Below are 27,651 nucleotides of genomic sequence, written 5' to 3'. Positions count from 1 at the left end.
TCCTGGGCTCACGTGATCCACCCACCTTAGCCTCCCAAAATGCTACGGTTGTATGAGTGAGCCACCAGGTCCAGCCTTTGTAGCCATTCTTTCTAAATATGTCTTTCCATTATAGCAGCAAACGCCTCCATCATCCCTTCAGTGAACAAATACCCACTCCCATGTTCCCACTATAAAGGAGAGACAAGTTTAATTTCAGGAGGCTCTGGGGCCACCTCAAAACTATGACTGGAACCTTTACAGGATTAATCTTCCATCAATCTTTCATTTCTTGGACATCAATTGAGTTGAAGGTGGGCTACAACAGAAAAGTTCCTTTGAACTTTATAACTGCCCAGAATCTCCTCCTGAATCCAGAACCTTTTCATCCTGAAGAGTTTTTCTGACTGTGGAGGGAGGTCCTGTGGAATTTATTCCAGAGGTGAATACTCAGCTCACTTTCTCATCCTGACTCTGATTGAATGTGAAACAACTGTTAGCCTGGACCAAAAGAGACTCATATAACCAAGCAGGAAACCACTAAGATTTCCCAAACTCCATTAGTCAAATGAACACAAATCTAGTTGTAGTGTGAGAACCATTGAAGCCCAGCCAATCTCTGGGCGCAATCTTGTGTGCCTTTGGTCAGCAAAGTGGTAGGATGCCCAAGAGCTTCTTGAAACGACTGGTGATGATCGGATGGAAATCATGACCAAAATCTCAAAACAAGGAAGGATGAGATTTTTCTGCTCCCTAGGAGCTGCTTGCGGAGAGCAGGAAAGGAGAGTTGCTTCCATTCCAAAGGAATAAAAGCTCCAAGTCTGTGAGCCAAGAAAAAGGGAAGCTCTGTAAGCAGTAATTAACCTTTCTCTAACTGGCTGAATACCCAGCTGGTACCAAAAGAAGTTAAAAAATTGCTGCCCAACACTCCATGATATGGAGCATCTTGGGAGTCAGGTATAGTTAATGCAAACTTTATTTATAAAAGACTCTTAAATTAGTTGTATCATGCCATGCATTCATACAGAATACAGTGACCCTTCAGGGCGACAGAGAAGAGCTCACAAACTGAAAGGAAAACTATTAAAGAGTTTCTAATATTAACTATTAAAAAGCTAGGAAAGATTAGGACAATTTTACAAATGAGCAATTAAAAAGAAAAGGATCTGGGAACTAGACTGAGCAGAGAGGGGGCAGCTGTTTGTTTACAAGTCTGTACACTAAACTCATCCACGGACAGTCTTCTAGAGCAGCGGGACGCTGACGGAGAGAAGCAGAGTATGTACAAATACTTGTGCCACAACGACTCCTCCCCCCAGCTCCACGGCATGATACGTACAACCAGTTTGTATACACTAGGCCTGCTGAGGCCATTTTTAACTATGAGGACTTCTAGTTTAGTAAACTAAAGCTGCAGGGTGCCAGGGGAGTGGGGCAGCTTCATTTGCGACTGCTCTTTATTCTCTCCAGTCTTTTTTTCAAGTCGTCGATGTTAGCTGTGGAGGAGGAGGTCACAGTTCCTGAAGAGTGAGTCTGGTTAGAATCCAGGTCTGAATGCTGGTGCTGCTCCCGTGACTCCCGGAGCTGAGAGAGTTTGCTGTGGAGCATGTCTGTGGAAGAGGCGACGGGAGGAACTGCTGGTTTGGAGAGCAAAGAGGTCAGAGGAGGTCGGTCATCTTGCTATTGAGAGAAGGAGAGAGATTGTCTAAGGTCAGGTCAAGCAGGTCCAGATGCAGCTCCAGAACAATATACAGCAAGACTAAGCCACTTCTCTGCGGGCCAGCCTGCCTCGGGCCTGCTTGTGACCACCCTCCCCGAGCTGCACAGGAGAAAAGGGGCAGTACCTTTGTGTTGTCCAGACCACATCGCTGTCGGAGGATCTTGAGCCTTTCCAAGTACACTGATGGCCCCACTTCCTCCCCATTTGTGTTACCTATGGAGGACACTGTGCTTGTGGGTGTGGGCACACAGGTGACCTCCATCTGAGGGGAGATGCCTAGAAAGGAAAAAGTAGAAAGAATATTCAGATATCCACATATCCCCCTTCTAAAGTGCCTTGGTTAATCTCCCACCAAAAAGAACAATTAAGAATTTCCTATACTTGAAAACTAAAAATTTCACAAGAATCTACCTGGAGTTGGTGATAAGGGTGCTCTGAAATATACAAGCTTCTTGAGAACACAAAAAATTGATACAGAAAGGCAGAAGGTAAATTGGGTCATCCATCTGCATCCTGGGTTATGCAGGGGATTGTACTCCAGTAATCCCAGGGCTGACTTGGGCAATCCAAAAGGCTGAAGCTACTCCTAAGCATACTGTAATTGCCCAACTGAAAAACCCGAGGACCTTAAATGTTTGGAAGAATTACATTAAGTTTGGACCAATGTCACACAGGAGAAACTCATTTGAACCTGTGAAGGAAGCAAGGTGTCCAAGGCTATGGTGTATTCATGGGGAAGAGAAGGAGGTGTCCAACAATTATCTAAAGAGGGCATAGAACTGGAGTGCCTGTAACTCTACCACTAAGATCAATATTCTGGCAGGAGAGAGGAAAACTAAACAAAAAATCCATCACACTTCCTAAATTTCTGAGAATGAACAATGATACAATGCAGGCTTTTAAAATATTTCACTTGGTATCAATGCAAATGCATTCCACAGGCCCCAAAGGTAAGGTACTGGGAGGAAACACTGCCTTATGGTAAATAGAAAAGTAGAACAAGTTACTCCAGGGAAAAAGGACTCCTTTAATGTAAAGATGAGGAGAATCCTCTGAGGGGGTGAAAAATGAATGAAGAATTATGTAAAAGCCAGCAATAAGAGATGTCTGAATACTCTAAGGCACAAAATCAATTTAATAATCAGTGGGAATACATGCTTGTGTTGCAAATGTGCTGTTTAGGCCAAAATTATCACACATTGAACATCCCCAAAAAGGGCTTTGGAAATGAGGACAGGATGCCTGCCCTGATTAAACCATGGTATGTTTACATGTGGCATACTGTTGGACATTCTGCACACCACACTTTAACTCCTAGGAGGTCTTTTTCATTAAAGACCAGCCTGGGCAACAAAACGAGACCCCAGCCGGGTGCAGTGGCTCACGTCTGTAATCCCAGCACTTTGGGAGATCGAGGCAGGTGGATCCCTTAGAGGTCAGGGGTTCAAGACCAGCCTGGCCAACATGGTGAAACCCTGTCTCTTAAAAAAAATTCAAAAATTAGCTGGGGGTGGTGGCACATACCTGTAATCCCAGCTACCCGGCAGGCCAAAGCATGAGAATCACTTGAACCCAGGAGGCAGAAGCTGCAGTGAGCTGAGATCGCACTACTGCACTCCAGCCTGGGTGACAGAGTGAGACCCTATCTCAAACCCCACAAAAACAAAGAGACCCCATTTCAAAAAATAAAAAGACTTGTAAAGTCTTGGAAAGGTGTAATTTAAGGTGTCAAAAAAGAACTCCTAACTAAGAGAACAAAGTCCAGCAAGATACAGGCTGAGAGTGGATATGATCAGGGTCTGAAAACCACAAAGGGACATGCTTTGACAGGCAGACACATTCTCAGATGTAAGAGTAGGTGAATGTCACTCAACTCGGAAAGAACGAAGCATAGGACTGATGAGACGGCACTTTTGCAGTTGGGTCTGTCTTGTCTTGGTTTAAGGCTCATGATAGCTATTTTCTATAACTGAAACCTCCTAAGTCTTCCGTTTGGCTCTAGATCCTGTGAGCAGTAATTCTCGAATAGGGGCTTTTTCACTGTGGGGGCAGTAACATTTCAGCTTAAACTTAGTTACTGCATTCATCCATATCATTTAACAAATATCATCACGTGTGGCCTAAGGGCAGGGATGCGTTCTGAGAAATGCATTTGTTAGGTAATTTCATTGTTAGGTGAACACCTAGTTGGTATAACCTGCCATACACCCAGGCTACAAGCCTGTACAGCATGTTAGTGTACTGAATACTGTAGGCAATTTTAACACAATGTTAAGTATTTATGTATCTAAACATAGAGAAGGTACAGTAAGAATGCTGTATAAAAGATAAATGGTACACCTGTATAGGGCATTTACCAGGAATGGAGCTTACAGGACTGCAAGTTGCTCTGGGTGAGTGAGTGGTGTGTGAAGGTGAAAGCCTAGGACACTACTGTCAACTTTATAAACACTGTACACTTAGGCTACACTAAACTTACACAAAAATAATTGTGCTATGACATGATGACAGCTATGGTATCATCAGGTGATAGGAATTTTTCAGCTCCATTATCATCTTATGGGGCTGGCTGGGCATGGTGGCTCACACCTGTAATCCTAGGACTTTGGGAGGCTGAGGTGGGGGGATCACTTGAGACCAGGAAGACCAGGAGTTCAAGACCAGCTGAGGCCAACATGGTGAAACCCTGTCTCTACTAAAAATACACACAAAAAATTAGCTGGTTGTGGTGGCACGCAACTGTCCAGCTACTCAGGAGGCCAAGGCAAAAGAATCACTTGAACCTAGGAGGTGGAGGTTGCAGTGAGCCGAGATCATCACTGCATTCCAGCCTGGATGACAGAGGAGTGAGACCCTGTCTCTAAATAAATAACCTTATGGGACCACCATGATCTATGCAGTCCGTCATTGGGCAAAATGTTGATATGCATGACTAGACACAGATGCTGAACAATTAACCTAATAAATACTACATTATATAGTATGTTAGAGGTATAAGTGCTATGGTGGGGTGAGGGATAGGTAGCAAGTTTTAAACAATAAGGTTTTACTGGCCAGGCACAGTGGCTCATGCCTGGGAGTACTCTGGGAGGACAAGGCAGGCGGATCAACTGAGGTCAGGAGTTGGAGACCAGCCTGGCCAATATGGTGAAACCCTGCCTCTACTAAAACTACAAAACTTAGCTGGGCGTGGAGGTGCACGTCTATAATCCCAGCTACTCGGGAGGCTGAGGCAAGAGAATCTCTTAAACCTGGGAGGCGGAGGCTGCAGTGAGCCAAGATCGTGCCACGGCACTCCAGCCTGGGCGAGAGGGCAAGACTTCATCTCAAAAAAAAAAAAGTTTCACTAAGATGGTGGTATTTGAACAAAGATGTGAAAGGGGAAAAGGAGCTAGGCAACAAAGCCATCTAAGGAAGAGCATTTATGTGTAAGAAGTAGCCAGTGTAAAGGCCCTAAGAAGATACATGCCTGGTGTGTTCCAGAAACAACCAGGGGGAGGCCAGGTGTGGTGGCTCACACCTGAAATCCCAGAACTTTGGGAGGCCGAGGTGGGTGGATCACTTGAGCCCAGGAGTTAGAGACCAGCCTGGGCAACAAGGAGAAACCCTGTCTCTACAAAAAATACAAAAATTAGCCAGGCATGGTGGCATGCACCTGTAGTGCCAGCTACTCGGGAAGCTGAGGCAGGAGGACTGCTTGAACCCAGTGAGCTATGATCATGCCACTGCACTCCAGCCTGAGAGAGCGAGACCCTGACTCAAAAAGAAACAAGGGGGCTGGTGGGGCTGGAGTGAAAACAACAGTAAGAGGACTAGGTGATGAGGTACTAGAGGCATTGGCAGGTCCTATAAACACAGGACCTCAGAGACCTTTAAAGGGCCTTTTGCTTTTGCTGAGTGAAAGGGAGAGCCTCTGGAAAATGTTTCATTAGAGTCTGATGCTATGTGTAGAAAAGAATAGAGGAAGGCAGGGTGGAAGCAGGGAGATCAAGTAGGAAGATAGTACAGTAACACAGATGAGAGAGAACACACACACCAAGGTGGTAGCAGTGAAGATGAGAAGTGTGGATGAATTCTGCATATGGTTTGCAGTAGAGCCAAAATAATTTCCTGACGGAAAGGAAGAGAAGACTCAAAAGCTTTGGATCTGAACAAACTTGAAGGATAAAGTTGCCATCAACCAAGATGGAGAAGAATGTAAATGGATCAGCTGGGCATGGTGGCTCACGCCTGTAATCCCAGCACTTTGGGAGGCCGAGGTGGGCGGATCATGAGGTCAGGAGATCGAGACCAGCCTGGCCAACATGTTGAAACCCTGTCTCTACTAAAACCACAAAAAATTAGCTGGGCATGGTGGCACACGCCTGTAGTCCCACCTACTCGGGAGGCTGAGGCAGGAGAATTGCTTAAACCCAGGAGGCGGAGGTTGCAGGGAGGTGGAGGTTGCAGTGAGCCAAGATCGCACCACTGCATTTCAGCCCGGGCAACAGAGCGAGACTGTCCCAAAACAAAACAAAATAAAAAGTAAATTGATCAGGCTTATGGGATGATCAGGACTTTAATTTTTTGTTTGTTTTTGAGACAGAGTCTTGCTCTGTCGCCCAGGCTGGAGTGCAGTGATGCAATCTCGGCTCACTGCAACCTCCGCCTCCTGGGTTCAAGTGATTTCTTCTATCTTAGCCTCCTGAGTAGCTGGGACTACAGGCGCACGCCACCACACCCAGCTAATTTTTCTGTTTTTAGTAGAGATGGGGCTTCACCATATTGGCCAGGCTGGTCTTGAACTCCTGACCTCGTGATCTGCCTGCCTCAGCCTCCCAAAGTCCTGGATTACAGGTGTGAGCCACCGTGCTCGGCCAGGACTTTAGTTTTTGACATGTAGAGTTTACAATGTCTATGTGAGGCTGCGCACAGTGGCTCATGCCTGTAATCCCAGCACTTTGAGAGGCCAAGGTGGGTGGATCACCTGAGGTCAGGAGTTCAAGACCAGCCTGGCTAACATGGTGAAACCCCATCTCCATTAAAAATACAAACATTAGCTGGGTGTGGTGGCACCCGCCTGTGGTCCGAGCTACTCAAGAGGCTGAGGCAGGAGAATCATTTGAACCTGGGAGGCGGAAGCACTGCACCCCAGCCTGGGCAACAGAGTGAGACTCCGTCTCCAAAAAAAAAAAAAAAGAAACAATGTGTATTTGAAACCCAGGTGGAGATACCATGTAGGATATGGCAGTTTGGAAATGAGGAAGGAGGTCTAAGCTGGAGATTTAAATGTTATTTAAGGTGGTGAAAGTAGATGAATTCCTTAAGGAAATAAGAGGAAGAGAGAAGACAATCACAGACTGAACCCGGGGGGATGTCCACATTAAAAGGTCGAGTGAGGCCGGGCGCAGTGGCTCATGCGTATCATCTCGGCACTCTGGGAGGCCGAGGCGGGCGGATCACCTGAGGTCGGGAGTTCCAGACCAGCCTGACTAACATGGAGAAACCCCGTCTTTACTAAAAATACAAAAAATTAGCCGGGCATGGTGGCGCCTGCCTGTAATCCCAGCTACTTGGGAGGCTGAGGCAGGAGAACAGCTTGAACCCGAGACTGCGCCACTGCACTCCAGCCCGAGCAACAAGAGCGAAACTCCGTCTCAAAAAAAAAAAAAGGTCAGAGCGAGTGAGCAAGAATCAGTCAAAGGCCAAGAAGGAATAGCCAGTGAGACTGGAGGAAAACAAGACAGCGTGGAGAACTGGAAGCGAAGTGAAGCTGTCTCAAGGGCAGGGAACAATTTACCATTGTCAAATACTGATGATGGGTCAATTCAGGTGGCTAAGAATTGACCACTGGATATAGCAATGGGAAGACCATTTGGTGACCATTAAGTATTGAGCTTCACGGGTATGAATTTAAACCAACCCAAACTTCAGGTTCCTGAGCTAGGAGCTATTTTGAGCTTATTCCTGGAGCTATAAAAGGAAACCATACCTGTTGAAGTGGAAATACGACCTTTGCCCTCCCTCTCCATCTCAATCACCCGAAGGCCTCTTTCGACATAGCTCTGGAAGAACTGTGAGGAATTTTTCAGAAATGGTTCAATGTCAGCATCTGAGTATTTCTTCTTATATTCATATAACTCTGCTAGTCCCTGGTGAACAGGAAAAGGGAAGAGGCGGCGATGAATGTTAGTGTCCCTTTACCATAAAGCAGACCCCTATTCTGCTTAACCCTTTCACTCTCACCTCTTTAGTGTTTTCTTTAGAGCCAATCTTCTTAAAAATCTCAGCTAAGAAATCATTCACTTTGGCCTTTGATGATTTTTCATCCTGAAAAGTTGAAAGACATAGGAAGAATTGGTTAGACTTGAGTTATTAATTAGGAACTGATGGTTGGATATGAACAGAAAATATCTCAAAATCTGGGCCTTATTGGTATGTTCCTACAGATAACAGATGCACCAGTGATGCAGGTCTTGCAGCAGAAGCACTAACATTCTGGGTTACTGAATGCCTCCAGTCTCAGATTTCCACCTCAACTTCATGGAGAAGGAACTGACACATTCTTTCCATGTTAAGCAGAGCTAGCTAGCTATCTGGTGACCAATGCCTTAGGCATCTTTCTTGGGGACCAAAAAACACATGGTTAGACTTAGTTTAGATTTTAAAATTTCAAGGTGGAAACGGTTACTGCACCACAGCAGGAGACTGATTCCACCCGTCCATGAGCCTTCACCTTGGACCTTCGGAAAGCACATCCTGGTGACCTACACCTTAGATAAGATCACTTCCGGTGTAGCCTCATTTCCCTCAATCTTTCAGGTCAGGCCACTCACTATTCGAGACGCTCCCTTTTCTGTTTCCTTATCAGACTTGCTCCCAGTCTGGTCCATACTGTGCTTCATCATCCGGCAGAGATGGGCCTCCAGCTCAGACTCGTTTTTGTTGTCGATCATCGTTAGGTGGTCCAGGATCTGAGGGAGACACATGCATGACTGACAGCACTGCCATTTCCATGACTTTCTCTCAAGCTCCCTCAGAGACCAGTTGCGATTCTTGCTCACCTTGGGCCCTTTTAATTTGCATAAGGTGTGTAGCAGGGTCTTTAGGGTCCTTATGGGAAATTCACTTTTGCATTGCTTCAGTTTCTCTTTGGGGAAGACCTTCATGAAAATGTGGATATCCAGAAGAATTCTGTCTAGGTTAATGCTATTGATGGTATCAGGCAACAGTCGAACCATTCTCCAGAGACACTATTGAAAAAGGAATAAAAGAGTTGGAAGGAGTCACTGAAGAATGAGGATAATTTGTCACCATTCATCTTCCCTAAGCTTTGAGCTCACTTCTAAAAGATGGCCAGGGCTATAAATGTGGCACATATCTTTCAAGTTCAGCTGCTAAAACATGAAAATTTTTAATCACTTCTACCATGACACCAGCTGAAGTGAGACCAGTCATTCATCTAGTCATCCATCTCTACTCCTTCCCACTCCCCAGAGCTAGGGGCATCATTTAACCTGGTAGAAATTCTCTCTTGGGTTTCCTTCGTTCCTGAGAGTAAAGTAGTTCATATTGCTTAATCAAATCTAATGCAAGGGGACAAAATATCTGATACTAATTCAGTGTAATAACAGTATTATAATGTTGTAAATATGTTCATTTGGTCTCTTTCACAAAAGGGACCAAGTATCATAGGGCTGTAGATATCTTTTTCCCCAAAATAAATGAAATCTGTTTCAAACTTCTTTCCTTTTGATCCTCGGAGAATTAGTAAAATATTTACAAAATATTTCCTCCCTTTCACTGTTTGAGGCCACGAACGGTTTAGGCCTGAACTTAGAATATAAATTGTAGGAAGGGAAAAACTGAAGACCAATTCATATATGTGTGTGTGTGTGTGTGTGTATGTGTATTATATACATATATATAATATACATATATAACATATTAAGATATACATTTATAATACATATATAACACACACATATATAAAAAAATATACATTTTTTAGAGATGGGGTCTCACTGTTGCCAAGGCTGGAGTGTAGTGGTATGATCAAGCTCACTTCTGGGTTCAAGTAATCTCCTCACCTCTGCCTCCTGAGTAGCTGTTACTATAGGTGCATGCCACTGCACCTGGCTAAATTTTTAAAAATTTATTTTATTAATATTCTTATTATGAAAAATATATTTTCAGGTGTGACTTGGTTGATTTGAGCCTATGTCTTTCTTAGCTCCAATTCCTCTTTCCCCATACTTTTAACATAGTGATTGCATCTTTGAAAGAAAAGAGATCAAATCATTTCAACTTCACCTTCATAACAAGCTCTGAGAATTTGGGAGAACTGGCTGTTGCTAGCAGGCTGTCTTGGAGCAAAACAAGTAGGGCACTGGAAGAAAAACCCAACACAACAGCATTAAGTTTCAAACCTGCATTCCAATTAGAATCAGCAGTTGAAAGGGCAAGTGAGATTACTCTATTCATCTAATAAAGTGAGAGGTCATGGATCAGGAATTGTCCTGGACTACCTGACATTCAGTTAAGAAAATAAACATTGTTTAAGCCTTTTAAGTCACCACTTGGTGTTAAGGTTTGTGACTCTATTTCTCGTTGTCATTGGTAGCTGAGAAAGAATAAAATATACCTGAAATGTACAAGAAAAATGTAACTGACAAACTTTACAGCCCTATTCTAGAAAATGCATGATATTGGCTGGTTGGCTAAGTATTTACTAGTTTTAGCTATGGTCTCAGGCTAAAATACCTTTGGTCCATGATGAAGAGTAATAAATCAACTTCCTAGGCGCACTTAAAGTTGTAACTACATCAGTTATAATTTTAAGTGTGCCTAGGAAGTTGATTTTTGATTGTTAGGTTGCCTAGGAAGTTGACTTATGGACATTATGGTTTCTAAGAGTAGACAAAAGAGAGGATGCCCCAGGCTCTATTGGCTGAGAGTACAGATATACCTCAGGATGTTGGTCTGGTCTGACTTCTCCAGAACCTTCACCACCAAGAGGTTCACAGAGCGGATGACCTGTTGTCCTTCCTCAAGATCTTCAATCCGAGAATCCAGCATTAAGGTGATGAGGCCATGCATTAGGTCTTTTAGTACTCCAGTGGAGGCCTCCCGGGCAAGGCTCTCTATCTGAAACAGCTATCCAGACATACTTGTGTCAGGGAGGTGTAAAACTCAGTATAGAGAGTAAAGAATAGAAATGTGGGTGGCATATTCTGATAAATATTCAATTATGTTGTATTTTTTTTTTTTTTTTTTGACGGAGTCTCCTCTGTTCCCCAGGCTGGAGTGCCAGTGGCATGATCTCGGCTCACTGCAAGCTCTGCCTCCCTGGTTCACGCCATTCTCCTGCCTCAGTCTCCCGAGTAGCTGGGACTATAGGCGCCTGCCACCACGCTGGGCTAATTTTTGTATTTTTTTTTTTTTAGTAGAGATGGGGTTTCACCATGTTAGCCAGGATGGTCTCGATCTCCTGACCTCATGATCCACCTGCCTTGGCCTCCGGAAGTGCTGGGATTACAGGTGTGAGCCACCGCGCCCAGCTATGTTGTATTTTTAGAAATTCAGAGTATTTTTTTTTTTTTTTTCTGAGACAGAGTCTCACTCGTCACCCAGGTTGGAGTGCAATGGTGTGATCTCAGCTCACTGCAACCTCCGCTTCCCAGGTTCAAGCGATTATCCTACCTCAGCCTCCTGAGTAGCTGGGATTACAGGCAGCCACCACCAGGCCTGGCTAATTTTTTGTATTTTTAGTAGAGATGGGGTTTCACCATCTTGGCCAGGCTGGTCTTGAACTCCTGACATCGTGATCCACCCACCTTGGCCTCCCAACATGCTGGGATTATAGGCGTGAGCCACCGTGCCCGGCCACAGTATTTGTTTTTACATGTGAAATTATTTATTGTTATGCCAAATTTGTAATTTCTGGCTAGTTGGTGTCATTAAGTCCACCCTTTTAGCCCTAATTTAAGAAAGCATATTGAAATCTGAGTGAGAATATCTTTATTATCCTTATAATCTGCTCTAAAGGTAAAACACTGACAAATTTTTTTCCCTTTTATTTTTAGTTGACATGTAATAATTGTACAAATTTATGGAATACAGAGTGATATTTCAATACACGTATACAATGTGTACTGATCAAACCAGGCTAATTAGCATTTTTAATGTAACTATACTTATCTGTGGAAAGGCAGCTATGGCCTACCATGCCTGATGAAGAAACTGGCCGGAAGAAGCTAGGTAGTCTGTAAGCATTTTACTTTATATCCTAACAGTAAGGTGGGATGGAGTGTAGCCAAACATCCAATGGAAGCCATCAGTAGCTTGCTATACAATGCATGTAAAATTCTACCAAGTGACACAGAACTCACTGCAACATCTGCATGGACTCTGGCTTTTGAACCTATGTAGGATGACAGATTGATGGGAAGCTGAAATTCTGCAGTGGTGTCCTTACCGAAATCATGTTGCCAATGATACAGCTATACAACTTGATGATCTCATCCTTCTCCAATTTCTCATCTGCCATGTGTGTGTTGTAGATGAGTCTTAGCTGCATAAACGTGGCTATAAGAAACTGATCAATATGGCCAGACATGGCTTCAGCTTTGTCTTCCTGTCTCAGGACCTCATCGATCTGATAACAAAAATTTCAAGATATATTTTCCAAGCTTCATACATCTAAAATAGCGGAAGACACTATATGAAACTTCTCTGTAAGAATATTTATTAGCAAAGTACTTCCAAAGTCTTACCTTAAAAAAAAGCCCATTTACTTATTTTATTCATTTATTATTTTGAGACAGAATTTTGCTTTCACCCAGGCTGGAGTGCAGTGGCACGATCTTGGCTCACTGCAACCTCCACCTTCCGGTTTCAAGTGATTCTCCTGCCTCAGCCTCCTGAGTAGCTAGGATTACAGGCACCTGCCACCACGCCAATTTTTGTATTTTGAGTAGAGACGGGGTTTCACCATGTTGGCCAGGCTGGTCTCGAACTCCTGACTTCGTGATCCGCCCACCTCAGCTTCCCAAAGAGCTGGAATTACAGGTGTGAGCCACCGTGCCTGGTCCCATTTAAATATAAATAACTAGTCTTTAGGGATTCAGTCATTCAGCAAATATTTACTGAGCAAGATATTAGATAAATTAGTCACAGGTTCGATTCTAAGAGGCTCATTGTCTAGTTCAGGGAATAATAATCCTTATGTTTGGCTGGGCAGTGGCTCACGTCTGTAATCCCAGCACTTTGGGAGGCCAAGGTGGCTGAGTCACTTGAGGTCAGGAGTAGGAGACCAGCCTGGCCAACATGGTGAACCCCATCTCTACCAAAAATAGAAAAATTAGCCTGGCGTGGTGGTAGGCACCTGTAATCTCAGCTACTCGGGAGGCTGAGGCAGGAGAATTGCTTGAACCTAGGAGGCGGAGGTTGCAGTGAACCGAGATCACGACATTGAACTCCAGTCTGGGCGACAGAGCGAGACTCCGTCTCAGAAACAAAACAAAACAAAAATACTTATGTTTAAATGTTCGATTTATTAAAAAGAGTGCTTTTTAGACTCTTCAGACAGGGCTGATATTAAGATCTCCATTTACCAGATGAAAAGTGAGGCTCAGAAAGATCAGACTACTGGTCCAAACTCAAAAACTCAGCTTTCTCATATACTGGTCCAGTGTTCTGTTTCAGTACACTGGTTGTCACTAATGGTAATAAGGCATTGTTTATATCTTATCTATTAGCAAGTTCTGTGGATTCTACTTCCAAAAGAAACCCTGAAACCATGACTTCCTTCCTCTTCACCATTATCATCCTAGTGGCACATAATATCTTTCATATAAATTTTGGCCACAACTTCCTAAAAGAATTGCTGGAATTCACTCTTGTCGTGCATATAATCTTATCTCTAGAGTGGCCGGAGTAATTTCTTCCATAACTAATACAAACAAAAAACCTGCAAAGGTGAAAAAAAAAGTACATTACAGAAACGTTGAAAGGGTAGTAAAGGAACTCTTTTATCCTAAATTATTTAAGAGTAGGTTGTCAATCTGATGTTCCATGACCCTGATACTTTAGGGTATACTCATTAACAACAAGGACATTCTCCTTCGTAAGTACAATAAAACCATCAACATCAAGAAATTAACACTGATGTTCCTACATCTAATCCTCAGACTCCAGTTTCTCTGATGACCTCGATTATGTCCTTTAAAGCAAAAGACCAGTCTAGAGTCATGCACTGCATTTACCTGTCATGTCTCTCAGTCTCTTTATAGTGTAGGACAGTTCTTCAGTGTTTCCTTGACTTTCTGGACCTTGAATCTTTTTTTTTTTTTTTTTTTTTGAGATGAAGTTTCGTTCTTGTTGCCCAGGCTGGAATGCAGTGGCACAATCTTGGCTCATAGCAACCTCCGCCTCCCGGGTTCGAGCTATCCTCCTGCCTCAGCCTCCCGAGTAGCTGGGATTATAGGCATGTGCCACTATGCCCAGCTATTTTTTTTTGTATTTTTAGTAGAGACAGGGTTTCTCCATGTTGGTCAGGCTGGTCTCAAAACCCCGATCTCAGGTGATCTGCCCACCTCAGCCTCCCAAAGTGCTGGGATTACAGGTGTGAGCCACAGCGCCCAGCTTTGACCTTGAATCTTTATAAAATGTCCTTAATTTGTATTTCTCTGATGTTTCCCATGATTCAGGTTATGCAACATTAGAAACATCAGCAAAGTGATGTGGAACTCTCACTGGATCCTATCAGTATAGCACATAATTTCCTTTTATCACCCTGACGTAGTGGCTCATGCCTGTAATTCCGGCACTTTGGGAGGCCGAGGCGGGTGGATCACCTGAGGTCAGGAGTTCAAGACCAGCCTGGTCAACATGGTGAAACCTCTTCTCTACTAAAAATACCAAAATTAGCTGGGCGTGGTGGTGGGTGCCTGTAATCCCAGCTGCTAGGGAGGCCGAGGCAGGAGAACTGCTTGAACCCAGGAGGCAGAGGCTGCAGTGAGCTGAAATTGCCCTACTGCACTCCAGACTGGGCAACATGGTGAGACTCCATCCCAAAAAAAAAAAAAAAAAAAAAATTACAAAAAAAATTTCATTTTGTCACGTTGTTGATTCACTTTGGGTTGTTTTATTTTATTTATTTTATTTTATTTATTTATTTTTTTGAGACAGAGTCTTGCTCTGTCGCCCAGGCTGGAGTGCAGTGGCGCGATCTCGGCTCACTGCAAGCTCCGCCTCCCGGGTTCACGCCATTCTCCTGCCTCAGCCTCTCTGAGTAGCTGGGACTACAGGCGCCCGCCACCACGCCCAGGTAATTTTTTGTATTTTTAGTAGAGACGGGGTTTCACTGTGGTCTCGATCTCCTGACCTTGTGATCCGCCCGCCTCAGCCTCCCAAAGTGCTGGGATTACAAGCGTGAGCCACCGCGCCCGGCCTATTTTTTATTTTTTAAATTTTATTTATTTATTTATTTTTTGAAGATGGAGTCTCGCTCTGTCGCCCAGGCTGGGGTACAATGGCATGATTTCGGCTCACTGCAACCTCCGCCTCCTGGGTTAAAGTGATTCTCCTGCCTCCGCCTCCTGAGCAGCTGGGACTACAGGCGTGCGCCACCACACCCAGCTAATTTTTGTATTTTTAGTAGAGATGGGGTTTCACCATATTGGCCAGGCTGGTCTCAAACTCTGGACCTCGTGATCCACCCACCTTGGCCTCCCAAAGTGCTGGGATTACAGGTGTGAGCCACCGCACCTGGCCTATTTTTTTTTTTTGAGACATGGTCTCACTCTGTCACCCAGGCTGGAGTACAGTGGTGCAATCACAGCTCACTGCAGCCTCAACCTCCCAGACTCAAGCAATCTTCCTGCCTTAGCCTCCTGAGCAGCTGGGACTCCAGGCAGGGGCCACCATACCCACCCGTGACTTCTCTTTTAAAAAATTTCTAATGGTTTCCCATCACAACTGAAATAAAATCCAAACAACTCACCCTGGTGCTTTTAAAGCCCTACATGATATGATCACTGTCTGCCTCTCAAATCTCATTCTGTATCATTGTCCCCCTTTAACACTATGCTCCAGGCACATGAACCTTCTCTTATTTCCTTGAACTTCAAGTTCATTTCTGCCCTAAGGCCTCTGAGTACTAGCTCTTTCCTCTCCTTGGCATACTCTTAGCCCCAAGGATATCAGAGTTTTCCTGATTACCCAGTCTAAGTATCTACTCAGTTCCTTTCTGTCATTCCTCCATTTAAGTTATATTTACACAGTTGTTACAACTGTGTGATATTTTCTTATTTGTCTCTGTCCACTAAAATCTAAAAAAGTTCCATGAGAGTTGGTCCTTACTTGTTAGCTGCTGTTTTATCTCTAGCCTCTGGTGAATCAATGCAATTATAAAAAATGCAAGGCTTAGCTAGGTGCAGTGATGCAAGCCTGTTGTCCCAGCTACTCAGGAAGCTGAGAGAGGAGGATTACTTGAGCCCAGGAGTTTGGGGCTGCAGTGTGCTATGATAGTGCCTGTGAATAGCCACTGTACTCCAGCCTGGACAACATAGTGAGACCTGGTCTCAAAGGAGAAGGAAAAAAAAAAAAAAAAAAAGTAAGGCTCTATTAGAGTCACATCCTCTGAGGCAAGTGATGACTGAGTGGCACCTGTGCATTTCTTTCCTCGGGAAAGTATGAAACACTGCCTGCATCCCCTAATGCTATGACTCTGCGAGTGCGCAATTCATCACATTTATAGCCTCTATGTCCACCAATGGAATCCCTGTCATGGGAGCACACCCATTACCTGTGTCAGAGCTTGGATACTTGTGTTGATGTCACCACTGGCTACTTGGGAGATAATGAAATTGATTGTGGATGCTGTATTACTGTGCATGTCATCGAAGTGTGGAGAAACAGCCCGGATCCTAGATAGCAGAACAAAGAGAAAACTTCAATCTCTATTACAAGACATCCCAGTCAACTGGAGTTACACAATTCTCCGCTAGGTCCAGGTCTTAGTTAACAACTGCTATCATTCAGAAAGTAATCAGTTCTAAAAAGTTTTAACTGCACATTACCACAAAGGGCACATTTCATGTATGCCTTCTGATCATCATGAACTGCTCATATTTAAATGAAAGAGTTTAACTCACTTGGGTTCAGGAATAAGGACTGGCTCAAAAATGTCATCCAGTTTGTGCTGAACAAGTTCTGGCATTTCACATCGGACTGTACCACTGTCATTCTCAATCTCATCTAGATCCAGCTGGAATTCTCGGCGGACCATCTGGGCTGCCTCAGGATGCCCACTCATGCTTCGGGCTTGGCTAAGGGAAGCAAAAGGAGGCTCCTGAACTAAAAGAGACTTCTTAACCAAAGGGCAAGAGTTAGCACTGTCAGTTGCCCCAGAGCTTCAGGACAGATGTTCAACTTCTGGTTTCAGCCCCCCTGAATGATTTAAGTCCCTGAGTCTAAGCAAGTGCCTTTAATAGGCAACACTGGTTCATGAATATCCTAAGAGGGTAGATAACTTTAATTTGTACTTACACTACCTGCCAAGTTAATAAGTATTTGTTCTAGTTCACTAAAGCCAACAAACCTTGTACTTCTATTCCTGATGGGGCAGAAAACAATAAAATATATTTGTATTGACTCAAAGTTCACTACTTATGGGCAAATACATAAGAAAAATCTAGACTGGTTGGTTCTTTTCCACCAAATTAACCAGCGCTTTAATTTTGCTAATCATAAGTACCATTCCATGCAGTGTTCAGCACATTTTATATTTTGTGAGACCACCAGTCACCCCTTTTTAGAATATTCACTCCTGACAGGTCAGGGCCAGCTTTACATCCAAGAAATAGGGATTCAAAGTTTCCAAATTCAAGTTCGTTAAAATTATACTCATGACACAACCCAAAATAGAGCTGTCTTGCTTAGGAGGCAGTATTTTGAGTCCCTAAGCCAATTTTGGGTTGCATGTATTTTATTTAGCCTTATCTCAAGAATAGGAAACTAAGCACAACCAAGTATAACACAAAGAAGAAAGTGAATCAATATTTTAGCCACATGACATTGAACTTTTGTGGAAGACTTGATTCTTGGGGTACTTACGGACACCCTCTACCCTGATTATAAACTCTAAGCTAGTCACCCTCCAGAGGGGATGAATCCAAGTCAGAAGTTAGAAAGATATAAGAGCCCTGCTAATGAGAAATTAGCAGGCAGTACTTACATCCTATAAGTGCGATACATAATTCTGTCCACGGAAAAGCAGTGAAAGAAGGCACAAGACCATTTAGAAGTGGTTTTGAGACAAAGACAAAGACAATGAAGACTGAAGGATCAAACATCTGGTTACAATACATTTACCCAGACTCTGTCATGCATGATAATGGCTACAAGAACTCAAGATTATGTTACAGGACAGGCTGTGAGCACACCAGGCAAAGGCCATGGAGATGCTCTCAGACAAGTATCTCCATCTACATACTTGAGTTTGGAAGACATGTCCTCAGCTGGTCCCTTGCGTAACATGTTGGCATTGGAGCTTATGTTCTGTGCACGCTGAGGTTTCTCTTCCACCTGTTTTATTGGTGCAGCAGAGGGTCTCTTTGCTGACCGCTTAATCCTCTCCTCAAGCATGCTCATATCCTTTTCAGAAAGCTGTAAAAAGAGGCCAAATTTAGAAACCTAACTGGATAACTCAATAGTATCTATTTTCATATCAAAACAAATAGAACCTTCTATGTTAGGACATGTTTACTTTCAAAGCACCACATTTCAAAATCAACTACTGTTAATACCTGCCTAGCTGCTATAGGAAGAGGAGATATGAAAGAAGGAGAGGGGCTGGGCACAGTGGCTCATGCTTGTAATCCCAGCACTTTGGGAGGCCAAAGCAGGAGGATCACTTGAGCCCAGGAGTTTTGATACCAGCTTGGGCAACATGGTGAAACCCCATCTCTACAAAAAGTATAAAAATTAGCTGGGCGTGGTGGCACGTGCCTGTAGTCCTTGCTACTCAGGAGGCTGAAGTCAGAGGATCACTTGAGCCCGGGAGGTCGAGGCTGCAGTGAACCATGATCACACCACTGCACTCCAACCTAGGTGACAGAGCAAGACCCTGTCTCAAAAAAAAAAAAAAAAAAGAAAGAAAGGATAAAAAAGAAAGCCAATTAGTAACTACAAATAAAAAGGTCAAAAATTAAATGAAGCTTCCCCATTTTTGTTTTGTCACCACTATCTAGCTGTGTGACTATGGGCAAGAAACTTCATTTTTGGTCATCTGTAAAATTCCCAACTGCTTTATATTCTTCACTGGGTAGTAGTGAGAATTTAATTAGAAAATATAAGTAAACGTATTTAAGCCCAGTGTAAATATATGGTGACACTATGAGGTAACTGAAGACGGAGGTCCAGACTCACTCAAACGAAATAAGAGGTCAGAGGCAGAACCTAATGTGAGTGGAAAACTGGCTCACGGCTGTAGCGCAAGATGTGATCTGACAGATACTAGCATCCACACTATACACAAATAAGCACTTTTTAACCAAAAACTCGATGCAGTAAAAATTACAGAGCAGACTGCCAGGCAGAATTTAAACCCAAGACTAGCTCAGATTTCTTGATTCAAAAATAGCACTCATTTCTAAAGCAAATTTGCTATGAATAGAATGCTCAGAAAAGAAAACTTGATTTCCATTAGAACAGCCTAATCAGAGACACCTCAAGGGTCTATCTGGATTCTAGGACACATTGATAGGTTGAGCTGACTAAAAAGTAGTAAAAACTTAGCTACAGTTGAGAGGACAGGAAACCTAACACCTAGGAGATCTTGCAATTCTTTACACGACATGCCGACAGTGTTCAGAGAAGTCACTCACATTTCCAATCAGTTTGAACACCTGATCCCCATGTACATTGTACACCGTTACAATGGTGTTGAGTGCAGCATTGCGTACAGCATTGTCACGGTCTCCTATGTGAACAGCTATTTCCTTTAAGGCTTTTCCTGGGGTTGGTTGGCAAACATTCATGCCATAGGACTCAACCAGACATCCCAGCTCTTCCAGGCACTCTGATGGGGGAGAAAGGCTAGATTAATGAGACAACACATATTTGGGACAGAGACTTATCCTTACTAGAGAAATTTCCCTTGGCATATATGAAGGACTAAAATCTTACTCTGGCTCTGCCTAGGATTTTTTGTTTACTGCCTTCTCTCAGTGAAAAAATGGTATTTCAGCAAGTGCTCCTGAAAGGAAGAGATGCCTGTGAGTCAGATGGCCCCTGTGCACTTGATTTTGTCACCAGGGTGATACTGAGTGGTGCCTGTATCACCTGATACCATGGCTCCACCAGTGTGCAACTCATCACTCTCACAGTCTAAATCAGGTGGTTGGAATCAACTACACAGGCACTGGAGAAATTTATTTGTTCATCTATAAACTATTTCTTCTATAGGCTACTGCTGCAGAGATTCACATCTCAGTTTAAACTGTTTGCTTCACCTGCTCTCTGCTTAGAGTTTTTGGATTTGGTTCCTTCCATGATAAAGGGAAACATCTTGCTAGCTGGGTAGACAAGGCACATCCGGTTCAGGATGGCACGAACATCTTTACGAATGACATCCTTTGGCTCTCCAACCTAGTCAACAAGGAAAATAATGATTAAGTGAGGCATTTCCTAAGTAGCAATGATTCTCCCATGCATTACTATGTTTTGAAAGAATAGGGAAATAGGGATGAGTGGGGAAGGTACCATGATATCATCAGTAAAAAAGGGAGAGGAAATAAAAATATAGAAACTGAGGTCAGCTGGGAACTTGAGCAGTCTCCCAGAGAGAGAACACCACATTACCTTGACGACAAGATAGGGGATGAAGGAAGATGCTTCATTCTCAGTAAGATGATATTCTTCCTCACTTAGCAAGGTGAAGAGCAATTTTAAATATTCTAGTGCTTTCATCAGGACGCTTGTATTGGTGTCAAAAAACCTCAGGGTAAGCCACTTTAAGATAAGATCCAGGCAACCAATAACACCTTCTTTTTCACTCTCCAGGTGCTTAAAATAAAACAAAACAAAACTCCCACAAATAAGAATAATCAAAATCTTAATTCTACTAGGCAAGTATCTCTTAAATTTTATTGGAGCCCAAAAAGAAAATGACAGATTTTTAAGCCTTCAATTAAGACCTAAAAAATATACACACACATTCATTTATTCTACCAAATAATAAGACAGCTCTAAAAATAGAGAACATAGTATATTCTACTTCCATTTCAAGTCATGCAAACTTCAGATTATTTCATAGGGCTCAGTATTTTTACATGTCTGAGATACATGTATATTTATCTATTGCAGACTTACATCAACCATAACAGCCAGGGCTTTGTTATGATGCTGAAAGTCGGAGTGAAACATCTCATCTTGTAACCATTTAGCCACACAGCTAGACATTTGAGTCTTTAGTTGCTCAATGTATTCATCCCGTGGGGTAGTAAAATTCCACTTTAGCACCTGGAAAAAACAAACAGTGAAAAGGGGCTACAGGGTGTTCAACTGAAATGATGTAGAGAGCCTTATATAATGCAGCTGCAGGAACAATTTAATAAAATATTTAAAAATTCAACAATATTCATTTGTAATTAAATATGAATGCGAATTTCAAAGTGTCATACTTCTTGAAGCTTAACAACTCTGAAAATCTTCTAGGAATATAAATTTTTGGAATTGTTTTTGAGACAGAGTCTCGCCTGTTGCCTGGGCACGGCAGAGTGCAGTGGCACGATCATAGATCACTGTAGCATTAACCTCCCAGGCTCAAGTGATTCTTCTGCCTTAGCCCCCCAAGTAGCTGGGACTACAGACATGCACCACTCTGCCCAGCTAATTAAAAAATTTTTTTTGTAGAGACGAAGTCTCAATATGTTGTCCAGGCTGGTTTTGAATTCCTGGGCTCAGGCAATCTGCCTGCCTTAGCCTCCCAAATTGTTGGGATGACAGGCATAAGCCACTGTGCCTGGCCTTGCAATTCTTACTAAAGAAAAAAAAAAATCAATCCTACATGTAACTATATAACATGGTGGACACTGCTGCCACATCTTTGATAGAGAGAAAATTTGAGGCCGGGCGCGGTGGCTCAAGCCTGTAATCCCAGCACTTTGGGAGGCCGAGGCGGGCGGATCATGAGGTCAGGAGATCGAGACCATCCTGGCTAACACGGTGAAACCCCGTCTCTACTAAAAATACAAAAAAAAATTAGCCGGGCGTGGTGGCAGGCGCCTGTAGTCCCAGCTACTCGGGAGGCTGAGGCAGGAGAATGGCGTGAACCAGGAGGCAGAGCTTGCAGTGAGCCGAGAGCGCTCCACTGCACTCCAGCCTGGGGGACAGAGCAAGACTCTGTCTCAAAAAAAAAAAAAAAGAGAAAATTTGAAATATCTATCAAAATTATGCATATCATCATTCTAGGAGTTTAATATAGATACACTCACATATGTGTACAAAGACCTACATTCAAAGATATTCACAGCAGCAGTGTTTGTAATAGTGAAAGACCAGAAACAACGTAAATGTCCAACATAGTGGGCGAAGGATAAAGAAAGGTACATACATATAATGCACCAATACAAACAGTGATACACACATATATACACAGATACGAATGATCTTTCAGATATTTCAAACATCATTAAAAGAAAATAGATACAGAACAAACAGTATGGCATGTCTGTATATGCCATCTGTATAAAAGGAGGGCTATATAAAAATATACATATGATAGTAGAGGTATAAAATATTTCTGGAGTAATACATTGAAAAAATGAGGACTAATATCCTCCCTGTGGATGGATACTGGAACAGAGACATGCTTTTCATACGATACTTTGCACTTTCTGTACTGCATATAATTTTTAAAAAAGATTATATATTTTGAAAACAAATTTAAGTATCTAATGAAATCAAAGCTACATAAGAGAAATGACTGAACTAGACAGTCACAAAATCTGCCTTGTAAGGTCTTAAAAAAGAAGGATTAATGAAGAAGCTTATACATCCAGTTAATTAAAAAAAAAAAATCAATGAATACATTCCATTCTCTGATTTTAAAAATGAAGATACCAAAAAAGCTACTAAATCATTTATTTCTACTTACAGGGAAAAATAAGCAATAACTCTATTCTATAGTTTCTTTTGTAGGAATTAATGCTCCCATAAACTAAAGAATAATATAATTTATAAGCAAAAGAAACACTTAATTCCTAGATATTAAACAATAACATGAATTTCAGACAGCAAAATTATTCTTGAACAACAATACAAGCAAAAATCTCCTGACGATTCTTAATCCTTCCTTACCTTCAATCCTTTTTCATCTTTCATCCTTTGCTCTTTTCCATTTGGAACAACAATAAAAATAGGCCCAGATTTGTCTTCATCCTCCTTTAAGCTGGTTTTGCTTGGCACCTTCTTCCCTTGTGCACTCTACAACCAAGGTTCAGGGAATACTGATTAGCTTGGCCACTTCTTAAGAATATGATGCTGCCGCCCAATAAAAGGGCACTGTAGAAAACAGAGATATCTTTCTACATGATATTTCACATGAAAAAACGTGCATCACAGAATCTTGTATATGTTTTTGAACAGGCTCTCTAGAAATTTTTCTGAGAATATTCTTAAGTAACTGTTGGTTAGTTCTTGGACTGGCATGTCATGTAGCTGGAAAAGCTGCTATTACTGATCATCAGTCTAGGTCACAAACTTTTTGTTTATTGGATAATTGTTTTTTTTTTTCTTGAAATCTTCAACACTATTTATAGCTTTCCATATTAATGACATCTTTTTTTTTTTTTTTGAGATGGAGTCTCACTCTGTCGCCCAGGCTGGAGTGCAGTGGTATGATCTCAGCTCACTGCAATCTCCACCTCCTGGGTTCAAGTGATTCTCCTGACTCAGCCTCCTCAGTAGGTGGGACCACAGGCGCCCACCACCACCCCTGGCTAATTTTTGTATTTTTAGTAGAGACAGGGTTTCACCATGTTGTCCAGGCTGGTCTTGAGCTCCTGACCTCAAGTGATCCACCCACCTCAGCCATTAATGACATCTTGAATGGCATTTACACATTTCAAAACACTAGTTTGAAAGCTTTTCTGTTTCTTTCCATTGATATTTAAATGTATCTCATAACAGTATAACTGAAGACCTTTTGAACTTGCTTCTAGAGAAAGTTACAAGAAATGCTTTAAATACTTAAGTCACTAAAGTGGTTTTAAAAAATAATCCAAGATTTAAAATCTTCATATCAGATAGAAAGAAAATAGTAAACAATAGTACATATATTTAAGGTAAAATTCAAATTTCATTACTGGAATCATTATTATTATAAATGTAGCACGGCCACTATTTCTAGTTGGCCAGAATTTCTTTCTAGTATAAACACTAAAGTCATTCAGACCAAACAAATATGAGATCATTTATATGAAACTGCTTTGTAAGTTTAAAAAGATTGGAAAAAAAATTATGGCATTAAGAACGGAGTCAAAAATACTGCAAAACACTCGTGATCAAAACTAAAATAAGCACTTGTTAAATTTGGGATGAGGACAGGCAGACAGGAAAAGAACAACGTCATTGGATAGCTGAAGATAATTACCCATTTAAATTAATTCACTGAGGAGTTAAAGGGCCTGAGCATAGGGAAGAAAAATGGTTTATTGTAATATTTAGAAGAAAGGCCCTAGAGTGTGTACTCCAAAATGGGGGTGTAATAATACATGTACTGGCTAAAAAACGTTCTCTATATTTTTTCATCAATTACAGGAAGTAAATTAAATAATTCTTTATTTAGACTATTAGATTTACTACCCATTGCACAATTTTGCAGTTTTCCTTTTGTAAGTATTAAATAATTAACACTCTGAAAATGTTTATTAATCTGAATCTTGATAGAGATAATGACAATTTTCTGTGATTTAAAAACTTAATTAAATGAAAAAATCACCCAGGGGATAAAGTTGAACATTTGAACACAGTGCTTTAAATTGTCCAACTCTCCATGAATAGTAAAAGAATTGGTGATGCATCAAAATAAATCCCACTGGGACAAAAGATATTTCCCTGCAGACTAACCGAAACATCTTCTAGTATGATGACAACAGTGCCACATTTGAAGGAGGTTGATTTAACTTCCTTTTCTTAAATCCAAATCAGCCTAAAGTGTTTATTATGCCAGAGCTACAAATGCTTTCTTTCTCCTTTTTTTTTTTTTTTTCCTGAGTCTCACTCTGTCATCCAGGCTGGAGTGCAATGGTGAGATCTTGGCTCACTGCAACCTCTGCCTCCTGGGTTCAAGCAATTCTCCTGCCTCAACTTCCCGAGTAGCTGGGATTACAGGTGTGCCACCATGCCCAGCTAATTTTTGTATTTTTAGGAGAGACAGGGTTTCTCCAGTTGTAGTTTGTATTTTTGTATTTTTAGGGGAGACAGGGTTTCTCCAGTTGGCCAGGCTGGTCTTGAACTCCTGACCTCAGGTGATCCGCCTGCCTCAGCCTCCCAAAGTGTTGGGATTACAGGCGTGAGCCACTGTGCCCGGCCCTTTCTTCTTTCAATAAAGTAAATCTTTCCCCGAAAATCTACATGAAAGGAAGATGACAGCACCTCTTGAGAGCAGGATGTCTCCATTTTAGGACGTTATTAAAAATGAGCCACAGAAATTTGTATAACTAATTTGATAATATCAACAGCAGTGATGTTCTTTTATATATAATATGATCCTTCCTAATAGAATGACTCAGTATGTCTCAAAAAAAAAAAAAAAAAAAAAAAGCAAGTCTACATCGAAGTATACAGAGTTAACATACCTTTGCTTTAGAGGATAATCCTGGAGCTTTGGCCTTTTTTGGATCAGGTTTGGGTTCTGTACTGCTGGAAATAGAATCTTCAGCAGGTGCTTTGAGAAAAAAAAAGTATATACTATAAACTTTAATATCATTTTATTTTGGACAGGTTAAATATGTAATGATGACCAGGAAGCTTGCAGCCTTAAATGTATCAATTTATAAGATGTTTTCAGTTAGTTGTTTTTTTTTTTTTTTTTTTTTTTATGAGACAGGATTTTGCTCCGTCTCCCAGGCTGGAGTACAGTGGTGCCTTCAAGGTGCTCACTGCAGCCCTGACCTCCTGGACTCAATGAATTCTCCCACCTCAGCCTCCCTAGTAGCTGGGACTACAGGCCCACCGCATCCAGCTAATTTTCTTTGTAATTTTTGTGGAGACAGTGTTTCGCCATGTTGCCCAGGCTGGTCTCAAACTCCTGGGCTCAAGCAATCCACCCACCTTGGCTTCCCAAAGTGCTGGGATTACAGGCGTGAGCCACTGTGCCTGGCTTAGATTTTTTTTTCCTAATAATTTTTCTCCCCAAATCGCTCTTTAAGCATAAGAGAGAAATTAATTCAGAAAATTGGTATCTCATTTACCAACATTTAAACTGTAGTTTCATTTGTTTTAGAGACAGGGTTTCTGTCACACAGACTAGAGTGCAATAGCACGATCAGGGTTCACTGCAGCCTTGACCTCCCTGGCTAAAACAGTCCTCCTACCTCAGCCTCCTAAATAGCTGGGACTACAGGCATGCACCACCAAGCCCAACTATTTAAAACAATTTTTTTTTTTTTTTTTTTTAGAGACGGGGTCTCACTATGTTGCCCAGGCTAGTCTTGACCTCCTTGTCCTCTCAAAGTGGTGGAATTACAGGCGTGAGCCACCATGCCCAGCCCAGACTGATACTTTCTTAAAGGTAAGGACATCTTTGATATTCAGTATCTGCTACATAGCAAGATTCCAATAAAAACTGAATATGTACTTTAATAAAGAGTTTTACACATGTAAATTTTTTTTTTTTTTTTTGAGACTAGTTCTGGCTTTGTCACCCAGGCTGGAGTGCAGTGGTGCAATCGTGGCTCATTGAAGCCTCAACCTCCTGGGCTGAAGTGATCCTCCCACCTCAGCCTCCTGGGTAGCTGGCTAATTTTTGTAATTTTTGTAGAGATGGGGTTTTGCCATGTTGCTCAGGCTGTAAAATTTCTAACTTTATAGCATCAACAATTTCTATTCCACTAAATTCAAGAATATTGTTTTGTTTAAGCAGTAAGTCTAAAAATGAATTGGTCACAGGTTATATATTATCAAATTTTATTTATTTTTATTTATTTATTTCGAGACAGAGTCTTGCTCTGTCCCCCAGGCTGGACTGCAGTGGCGTGATCTTGGCTTACTGCAACCTCTGCCTCCCGGATTCAAGCGATTCTCCTGCCTCAGCCTCCTGAGCAGCTTGGATTACAGGTATGTGCCACCATACCTAGCTAATTTTTGTATTTTTAGTAGAGGTGGGGTTTCTCCATGTTGGCCAGGCTGATCTCAAACTCCTGACTTCAAGTGATCCACTGGCCTTGGCCTCCCAAAGTGCTGGGATTACAAGCATGAGCCACTGTGCCCAGCCTATTATGGAATTTTAATATCAGGATAAAGAAATCAAGAATTTTCCCTTAAAGAAGGTTAATAAAGTGGATTAAGCTAGATTCTCCCAATTCCTCCTCTAATTATAGTATCCAGGAGCAGAAAATAGTTGTGGAAATGTAGGATGCAACACTTCAGAAAGGACTATTTTAATGTGCTATTCCAAAACTCCTTTTGGGGTCGGGTGTGGTGGTTCAAGTCTGTAAGTCCAGCACTTTAGGAGAATGAGATGGGAGGATCGCCTGAGGCCAGGAGTTTGAGACCAGCCTGCGCATCACAACAAAACCTCATCTTTATAAAAGGTAAAAAATTTAGCCAGGTGTGATGGCGCATGCCTGTAGTCCTAGCAACTTGGGAGGATGAGGCAGAAGGAACACTTGAGCCCAGGAGTTCGAAGTTGCAGTGAGCTATGATCACGCCACTACGCTCCCTCCTGGGTGACAGAGCAAGAC

General features: G+C 42.2%; 1 protein-coding gene and 2 non-coding genes across 5 annotated transcripts in view; all 3 read right to left on the bottom strand.

Annotated features, from left to right (window-relative positions):
• Positions 1 to 932: 932 nt before the first annotated feature.
• The window catches only part of CKAP5 (cytoskeleton associated protein 5), a 106,838-nt gene continuing 80,119 nt past the window's right edge, over positions 933 to 27,651 (bottom strand). For 2 of the 3 annotated variants that reach the window (XM_032166055.1, XM_058424550.1), the window contains exons 27-45: positions 25,546 to 25,634; positions 23,045 to 23,170; positions 21,056 to 21,205; positions 20,546 to 20,749; positions 20,197 to 20,332; positions 19,570 to 19,763; positions 18,177 to 18,349; positions 17,919 to 17,942; positions 16,837 to 17,010; positions 16,488 to 16,608; positions 12,156 to 12,335; positions 10,647 to 10,834; positions 9,992 to 10,067; positions 8,743 to 8,931; positions 8,515 to 8,652; positions 7,925 to 8,008; positions 7,671 to 7,830; positions 1,824 to 1,975; positions 933 to 1,659 (exon numbers count right to left, since the gene is read on the bottom strand). In XM_032166055.1, coding sequence (XP_032021946.1) covers positions 1,420 to 1,659; positions 1,824 to 1,975; positions 7,671 to 7,830; positions 7,925 to 8,008; positions 8,515 to 8,652; positions 8,743 to 8,931; positions 9,992 to 10,067; positions 10,647 to 10,834; positions 12,156 to 12,335; positions 16,488 to 16,608; positions 16,837 to 17,010; positions 17,919 to 17,942; positions 18,177 to 18,349; positions 19,570 to 19,763; positions 20,197 to 20,332; positions 20,546 to 20,749; positions 21,056 to 21,205; positions 23,045 to 23,170; positions 25,546 to 25,634 — 2,798 coding nt within the window. In that variant the 3' untranslated portion in view covers positions 933 to 1,419. The remainder of the gene's footprint in view (positions 1,660 to 1,823; positions 1,976 to 7,670; positions 7,831 to 7,924; positions 8,009 to 8,514; positions 8,653 to 8,742; positions 8,932 to 9,991; positions 10,068 to 10,646; positions 10,835 to 12,155; positions 12,336 to 16,487; positions 16,609 to 16,836; positions 17,011 to 17,918; positions 17,943 to 18,176; positions 18,350 to 19,569; positions 19,764 to 20,196; positions 20,333 to 20,545; positions 20,750 to 21,055; positions 21,206 to 23,044; positions 23,171 to 25,545; positions 25,635 to 27,651) is intronic. The other variant, XM_058424551.1, reaches the window with a different exon arrangement.
• LOC116477566 (small nucleolar RNA SNORD67) lies at positions 16,331 to 16,438 on the bottom strand. Its single transcript, XR_004250532.1, has one exon. It is a non-coding gene; the product is annotated as a small nucleolar RNA SNORD67 (small nucleolar RNA).
• LOC116477564 (small nucleolar RNA SNORD67) lies at positions 19,959 to 20,069 on the bottom strand. The gene has a single exon (XR_004250531.1). It is a non-coding gene; the product is annotated as a small nucleolar RNA SNORD67 (small nucleolar RNA).

The sequence above is a fragment of the Hylobates moloch genome, unplaced genomic scaffold (genome assembly GCF_009828535.3).
Source record: "Hylobates moloch isolate HMO894 unplaced genomic scaffold, HMol_V3 SCAFFOLD_11, whole genome shotgun sequence".
In the NCBI taxonomy this organism is placed as follows: domain Eukaryota; kingdom Metazoa; phylum Chordata; class Mammalia; order Primates; family Hylobatidae; genus Hylobates; species Hylobates moloch.
This window is presented reverse-complemented; position numbering and strand designations above follow the sequence as displayed.